At 33.5% G+C, this 8,990-nt stretch overlaps 1 protein-coding gene across 1 annotated transcript; it reads right to left on the reverse strand.

Annotated features, from left to right (window-relative positions):
• Window positions 1-1,773: 1,773 nt before the first annotated feature.
• On the reverse strand, window positions 1,774-8,413 carry LOC129292142 (uncharacterized). Its single transcript, XM_054929676.1, has 6 exons — window positions 8,400-8,413; window positions 8,251-8,290; window positions 7,721-7,841; window positions 7,031-7,147; window positions 6,851-6,929; window positions 1,774-2,135 (listed from the first exon to the last, which is right to left on the reverse strand). The coding sequence occupies exons 2-6, from the start codon at window positions 8,255-8,257 to the stop codon at window positions 1,926-1,928; spliced, it is 534 nt and encodes a 177-aa protein (XP_054785651.1). The 5' UTR covers window positions 8,258-8,290; window positions 8,400-8,413; the 3' UTR covers window positions 1,774-1,925.
• Window positions 8,414-8,990: the final 577 nt, after the last annotated feature.

The following is an 8,990-nucleotide window of genomic DNA, read 5'->3' on the forward strand; positions in this document are numbered from 1 at the left end:
TGCAGTGAAAGATAAATTAATTAATATTATATAATTAATTTGTAGCCCATAATTTTTGTTGCTTAGACTTGAGGCACATAACTACATCAATATTTTTCATAGGTGTTTAAATTATAATTAACTTTTACATATAAATAATAGAATAATAGATTTTTATTCATTATGCACTTAAAGAATATGAACAGAAACTTGTTCTATATATACTCACACAAACTATTTTGATTTGTTACCTTGTGTTAATAATAAATACATCCTCTATTTAAAAATATAAAATATTTTTAATTGAATCTCATCCTCAATAAATAGTTACTTATCTTCAAACTACTCTTATTTTTTTATATGTACCCCTATTTAATAAGATATTTTATCCTAAAATAAATATAAAGTGATTATTCAAAAAGATACTTTTAAAAAAAAATAATGATTATACCTTAAAAGACTAAAAATACTGTACATTTTAGAACATTCAATTTCTAAAAAAATACCTTACATTTTGAATGAAAGGAGTATATAAAAAATTCTTTATATATCTAACACCTATTATTTTAATGAAAATCTAATATTCACTGTTAATTTTTAGTACAAAATCCTACATGATTTCTTAAAATATAAAAGATTTTATTATTTTTTACACCTTGTTTAAATTTGTAAAATTGATAAATGTAGACCCTACTCATATTTTTTATTTACTATATCATATTAAAAATATTGACAAATAAAAATAAAAAAAAGAAAATGTTGGATGTACCGTACCCATCCAAGAAATAAAGAAAAAAGAAAAAAAAATGTTAGATGGAGATGGGTAACAAATTTAAAAAAATAATTAAGAAGTCTTACTGTAGATCTACAATACCATCTGACAGTGACAAATCTATATATAGATTTGGGATATTTGGGGGCATTTTTGGTAAATCACTGTTCATTCACTCTTCATCCCAAAATCCCAAATTTATAAAGATATAGATGTTCTGAAAAAATATAACTTCCTCAAGGGAGGGCCCAAAAAAAAAAAGAATTCTTGCTCAATAAATAAAGCACTTAATACTTATACTTAAAAAAAAATTTCAAAGCAAAATTTTTTGTAAATTCTTAACCTACAAACCACTTCAACAAATTTTAGATGAGCTAAAAATATATCTCACTAACTCATAAGAGGGGAAACACAACATCTATAAACCAAGCAAATGAGAACAATGAAGCATAGCAAAAATCATTTTATAGCAATATTAATTAATCAAACATATTTATGAAATAAGCACTTGAGATAAAAATAATCATAACAAATAAAGAATTGAAAATCAATAAAGAAATAAAAAGTAAAAAACATAATTGTTCAAACTATAATTAAATCAATTATTTCATCTAACTTTACATAAATAGAACTTAGCAACAGTTTCATTTATTGTTGTGAGTATACAATCACAAATTTCTTATACATATCAACTTAGCAACCTCTACCTCATTAATAATTTTAAATAATCTCAATGGGCATGGTTATAAAAGCTTAAACTAATTGTATGACATAAAATTATTATAGGATTATCAATTATCAATCTATGGTTTAATTTTAAAGCATTTCCTGAGTTCCAAACGTAGTAAAACAACTCTTTTGGCCATAGTTTTTGTGAAGATCTCGGAAGACAATTGCAATATGCTGGAAAAAAGAAGGACCAACTAAAAAGTGTGACGATGAAGGTACATACACATCAATTATATTTAAAATTTTTAAAGTAGAACATGTGTGTTTAATTTTTGAATTGGCATGTCTAAAAATTTTCAATTTCCTTTCATGTATGCTTAAAATTAGTTAGCCAAAGGAATGATTGTAACGAAATATCATTATGTACACATTTTTCAAAAAATAGATCTTCTACACAGGCTATAATCTTGTCATGTGGCAACTAAGGAGCAAGCCCACTTCGAACTTAATGGAATACATCGCTTGGCTGAGCAGGTTGAGGGATTAACATGGCTTGTTCCATTGAAGGGTAAGCAAGCAATCTTTGCCTCTTAGCATTTACTTTCGAGGGTATAGATGTGAGCATGGTCTGGCAACTTAAGGACATCTTCCTCGTCAACAAACATACTGATCTCTTCCCATGGGATTGCATTAGCAAATGGTAGAACAATATCATCTGCAATGATAACGGGAATGCAACCAAACACGATAGCTTCAGCCAATCTTGGGCTCCAAGGAGCCAACCAAGTGGGCACAAGCAAAATGTAGCTCGCTGCATGTCCTTATAGACTCATATTATGCAATTGGATGCTCAGTGTGAATGTCAAAAAGTGGATTGTCTTTAAAGTTCTGTAAAGAACTAGTTTGACAAAGGAAGAAAATTTTTGCGCGAGTTTTGTTCTATGACATGAAAACAACTGCATGCATATATTTCCTTAACTTTCAGTGTAAAAAAACACCCATTTTTAAATCATGAATACATATTGCAGTTGGTGTCAACATGTTTGGCTGGTTTCAATAATTTACTAAATAAAACTATAAAAGTTAATTTTATTTCCCGCATATTCAACAAAGGAATGCAAGACAGCCTTCCAATGAAGATATAGGAAAACGAATGAAAAACAATACAAAACCTAACACTCTTTTCATATTGAAAGTTGTAGTAAAACCTACCTTGCATAGTAACCACCTTCAGGGTCATTTCCAACATCACAGAACATTGCACGAAAGTAATGTGTCACACCTTAAAAATTTAGCGTAACTAGCATGGGACATATGCACAAACCTACATTCCTAAAGCCTTGATTAAGAAAAGTTTTGAATTAATACATTTGACACATTATCAGCATGATTCTATATATCTAATTTTACTTTTCATATAAATCAAAATTTCAAACTTCTTATAAAAATTTTGACAGCACCCCGCCTAAAATTAGAATCTCCCAAATCTTTACAACAGAAATCTTACAAATTCACCAATCTGTTTCACCTGGTCACTAGAGCTGCTAGTTATGAGCAGTTGCTGAGGGAAAAGAAACAGAGAGCTGTTATCACTATCTTCTTTCATAACTTCATCTCTGTTATGTCACATCCTAACTTTTATGTCCTAACGGTTTCAACCTTTCAAGTCTCGGTTTACTCCGTAAACTAGTTGCTTATTTGCTATAATAAGGAGTGCGAACCTAAACAAATTAGGCTTATTCCGAAAGAACTGACCATAGAGGGGGAAGTTGATTCCTTAGAGTACACTTTTGCAACTGGACACAGCTCAAATGGCTCTATTGGTATTGCACTGTCCCTCTTGGTTCCGTCTCTTGAGGACCTTTCGGGTGATCCTACTGTGGAGCAATATGTATAGTGGCTAGAGGACGGGGAGTGGTGACCCCTACAAAGACTCTAGCTACTAAACACGCTATACTTGACGACGATGGCTCCATACGGCTATCTAAAGTAGAGAGAGGAAGAGCCAGCCCTAACTATAAAAGATTTGCTTCTCAATAACCGATAGACAACATAACGAGAGAATTAAGACCCTAACTATAATCAATGTGGAGCACTCTAAATCATATTTTCAAACATACTACATAAATTCTAGAATTTACATAAAAAAGAAGATATTCTCATAACCGATATTTTAGTCAATTCAACAATGAACCCCATCAACAATCAGCAAGAGACACCACATTAATTATGCTATTTGAGACCAAACAAAATGCTTCACAGTGAATAACATTCTAACAATAAATAATTGAACATAAATAAAAGGAAAGTTTTAAAACAATTATATAATTTAAGAGGCAACGATCTTCATAAAAATTCAATAAACTTTGAAAATAAAAAAATTCTATAAAATTTTAAATAAAACCTTGAACCATTAAAATATTATATCAAATATTATTATGTTATCACTTGATTGCAAGGAAAAAAATAAATAATTATAAATAATTTACTAATTAAAATCAATGGAATGTAAAATCATCAAATAGTCAAATTCATATTATAAGGACTTATCAAAATAATTAACAAACGTGAACATACAGTCCATGAGGGTAAATAATCAAACGTGACTTATGCCATGAATACAAGCGTGGACATACAACTCACGAGGGTAAGTAACCAAACGCAGCTTGAGCTACGAAACAAATGTGAACACAAAATCTACAAGAGTAATGCTAACCCAACGCGGCTCGAAGCCAATAAATCAAACGCAAGTGTTAAACCCACGAATAACAAACGTGAGAACATAGCTCACACAAATCAAACTAGCTAATCATTGCCTATGGCGTGCCAAGGGCTAATGGAGCTGCTGCTAGCAATTAGTATTTTGCATGTAGCCCCTTCAAAAAACCATTTTCAAACATGCAAGAAAATAATTATTTTTCAAAATATAAATTCCTCTTATCAGTATCAAACTTACATGAACCAATTAAAATAATCAATCTTTTAAATATGAAAATTCATAACTAATAACTCAAACTCTTTAACCAATTTCCATAATTATCTCTATCGAACAAAAGAGTACTAGAATATGTAAAAGCATTTTCATCAATCTTTCAAGTATATACCATGACTTCAAGAAGTAAAATAATTCAAAACTCAAATTAGACCTCAATAACTTCTTAGACATATTCCTTCACAAAAAAATCAATTTATTTTTACAAATAAATAATGCCCAAACCAATAACAATGTTATGAATGCATACTCAAAGCAAAATTTTCTCAATAGGTATTTTATCAAACATCTCATATACATCAAACTTCAAACAAACACCAAACCTCTTCCTTAATTTCCTTTCCAGAATTTCCCCATAACAATATTTAGATTAATTAAGCCTCGTAAGTTTCATTCTTTTAACCAAATCAAAATAAGCTTTTTAAAATTCAAATCTACACTGCTTCATCCAACTCAAATAGTCTGAAAATTTCAGCTTGCCCAAATCCCTCATTCTCTATTTGAGCATACCAGCACAGAATAAAAGAAAAGAAATATCATAATCTTCATCATTAAATCACACGCATAAAGAAAACAAACGAGAAGGGAGAAGCTCATGCGCACTTGAAACAAAGGAAAACAATGAACGAGGGACTCGATGGCAATTCCGACAGCAGCACACGGATAGAAGAAAGGATAAGCTCTACTCAACGCAGTCGACGCCATTGAGGAAAAGAAGAACGATCTTCGATTTGCTAGAGCGGTCAGAGAAGAAGAGCAGAAGGAGACGGTAGAAAAACCTGAACGAAGTGAAGCATAGGGAGAAGAAGGCGGTGGCACGGATTCGTGGCAAGTCGAATCCTTGCCACCCACGCCGGTGAAGCTGAGAACAGAGGAGGGAGAAGAATCTGACACCCTCCGTCAACAATGGCAGTTTCTTAGCTGACACAACAGGGGAGAAGGTCGATGGTCACCTCGTCGGAACTCCTTGCAGTGGCGGAAGACGATACACACTCATCGGCGACGGAGGAAAGCCAAGCAAGGAGAAGAATGAAGGGCTCAAATCTGGATTTCACTCTCTCCCGGCTCCATCCCCTGTTTCTGATGGATTAATGAAAACAATTAAAAAAAAATGGGTTCAGGAAAGAGAAAAAAATCTGATTGCTTTTGAGGTCAAAATGATAAATTCGCAAAGCTGAAACAAAATAAAAATCTTCCTTTTTGAAAGAGTAAGAACCGACCTCGTGGATCTTTTTTTTTTTTTTTCTGAGCCACGACCTCGTGGATCTTGTGCATACAAACTATCAATAAAATCCCACCAAACCAACATTCTTTCTTAGTAAAATAATTTTTAAAATTAATATAAATACAATTAAAAATATTATTATATATTTTAATTTTATTTTAAATTCTTGGTGTGCTTCAAATGGTTCACAAGTGAATATTCATCAAACAAAAACAATAGACAATTTATAAAACATTAAATATAAAGTACATAATATATAGTGAATCTTTCAATTCATCTTCATCATAGCTCCATATTTAGTACATATATAAACTACAAAGTGACTCTTTCAATTAGCTCTGTATTTTCTCATTCTGAGTCAAAGTGGAATAAAGGGAAAAAAAAAAAAAACACACACACACACCCCTACTTCTCTTCTATAGCCATGTGTTGATTAACTGATGTCTACAGAGCTTTCATGCAAGATGCTAACTCCTTTGTAAAACTTTCATCATTTTGGATGGCAGAATAAAAGGCCAAAATTTTTTTAGGCAATGATAGTATGCATTTAAATAGTGATTTCAATTTAATTTAGTCATAAATGTTAATAACGACAAACAAACAAAAACTAATATGTAGAAGTTCTAAATCAGACTTAAATATTCTACATTTAAGATTTATACCAACAATCTCATGTAATTAAACTTTTGCAGTTACAAAATGTTTCCATTGTGCCCCTTTATCCCTTAAAGAAGTAATACAAAATCTAACCATATGTAAATTTAGATGTTATTTATTACTTGGCATCATTATCTTAACAGTTATGCATCCAAGTTTGACATTACATCTAGGATACTGATGAAACAATAGGATAAAATTGGTTAAAATACTCATCAAAAGTCCAACCTTTGCAGCAATGGTGTTCAGAAACCAGATGAAAAATATACTCATTAAAAGTCCAAACATTTAATAAGCAGCAGAGAAGAAGGCAGCACAAGCTCATAATAATTCAAAAATCATTTCCCAAGAATGTATTGCTCAAATTGTCATATAGCATGGTTTTAGGCCATTCAAAGTGATAATCTACTGAAACATGTCAAATATCTTGTTAACTCAATAGAAAAGACAAGATATTTTCTAGCTACTCTTCTCACATCAGAGACACATTCAGAGAAAAAAAACCTAAATCTGAAACCCTTTCCATATGCCAGGGAAAAATAAAGAAATATCCAACCTTTGGCACGAACAGCATCCATAATGGGCTTCCATGCTTCCACTGGTTCTTTGTCCATATTATAGGTGTATCAGCATAGCTTCACCGATAACAGAAAACAAAAAATGAAACACATTTTGTGAAACATATTAGCAAAATGAGATAAAGTTAACACAAGGAATAATAAAGTGTACAAATTACCCATGAGTAGTGTCAGAAACACCATTAGCTTCAGTTATCAAAAGACCCCCCTTGGTCGTTCGTTGAGAGTAATATAGGATGGCATGAGGCTGAGGAACATTGTTACAAGATCTCTGTCTAGTCAACGATGTGAGAACAACACAGCAGAGCAAAAGTAGACCAATTTTGAATTAAGAAATCACATAATATTTAACTGATGTTGATACTGATACCTATAGTAATAGAAATAAACTACATTGACCGCAAGAAAATTTTCCAATTCTGCTACACCAATCATCGATGCTAGTAGCATTTCATAGCACACAAGTAAGGAGAACATAAGGAATAAAGAATCAAAATCATCAAAATATCAATCCCATCTCCCGCAAAAGCTGCAGAACAAACTTCAAAATTTGTGATTTTCAATTCAATGGGGTAAGCTGAGGAAGGAAAGATCAAAATGCTAAACGGCTTTAACTAAAAACCCTAGTTGCACAAATATAAACCCACACCTATGGCTTTAACTAAAAATCGTGTTCCTCAACTCTTTTGACTTAGGGAGCACTTCTTCACTTGAAATCAAATAGTAGATCCTAGACCCCAATTTAATTAAAATTACAGCACAACTGAGAATTTCCAAAATTCAAACGAATATCAACACAGGGGAAGACGTTTCAAACACGAATCCACTCTCTGAGTTAGAAAGAAGACCTGGTGCGAGTAAAGTTAGGATAGGGTAGCGGCTTCAATCCCTTCGCCTTTTGCAGCTGTGATGGTGACCCACAGGGGACGTAGAATATCTCATGCACAACGGAGAGAGCAACTTGATGGTCTAGGGACATAAAACCAGCAAATGAACAGAAATAAATCACAGCCAAGGATTTAAATTAGAACAACACAATCATCGTGAATGGCTGAATAAAACATCACGAATCGCAAGACCCACCACAAATGAAAAACTGCCTTGCCCCCAAAGAACGGAACCCCGAGTAGAGGTCGACTGGTAGAACACACCCAAATGGAGAAAACACACCAAACTCAGAACACCATGATAATGCACACCCCTGGAACCCCGACTCGGGAAAGAAATAAATAGACACGGACGACGCAAAATTTGAATTTGAACCAGCTAACAGCAAAAAACCATAATAAAGAGTAATCAACCCCCAGGTGGGAATGCAGCTTGCCACCCAAGTAAATCACCTCAAACCTAATGATGATAGCGAGTTAGCGACGAGCACCTGGCATGTGGGGAACCGGTTCCCTTAATATGCAAGCAACCTAAATGCAAGGAGAAAACGCATACGAAGGAAAATGGGACAGGTAAAATTTCAATCAGGGCACATGCAAAACGCGAAAGCTTAGGGAGCAAGATTGGGGACCAGGGCACCTGCAAAATGCTGGAGACGGACGCGGAGAGGAAGAAAAATTTTGCAGATGAAGGAAAATAGCATCAATTGATGCCTTTAGGATCGGATGGCATTTTCGATAATTTACCATGCAAGTAAGATACAAAATAGTATTGTTTGTAAAACCGGACTGCACCGGCCAGTTGAACCGGAAACCGACGCCATGTGTCTGGTCCAGTTTTGTGTTTTCTTTTGACACTAGTTGACCCGGGTTAATTCGGGTAACCTGGCATTAACCCGGATTAACTCGCCTCACTCTCAGGTCAGGGGAGTTGGGTGGGTCAAGAAAGAAAGGGAGAAAATCAATAAAAAATGATCAGACCGCAGACAGAAGGAAAGAGGAAAAAGAAAAAGAGAGAGAGCAGTAAATACCATGAAGAAGAGGACGATCATTGAACAAAGCTAATGGAAAGTTAAAAAAGATGAAAATGGAGAGGAAGAAGCTCGCCGGCGCCTGAACGTTAACATTATTCTCTGATTCTCTCATGTTTTAAGCTCTCCAGTCGAACTAAACACTCGTTGCCTCTTCTGCTCATTATCTCCTCTTTTTTTACAACTTTGGACCTTGAGCT

The sequence above is a fragment of the Prosopis cineraria genome, unplaced genomic scaffold (genome assembly GCF_029017545.1).
Source record: "Prosopis cineraria cultivar Desert tree isolate PC_DT_omini unplaced genomic scaffold, ASM2901754v1 PC1, whole genome shotgun sequence".
Taxonomy (NCBI): Eukaryota; Viridiplantae; Streptophyta; class Magnoliopsida; order Fabales; family Fabaceae; genus Prosopis; species Prosopis cineraria.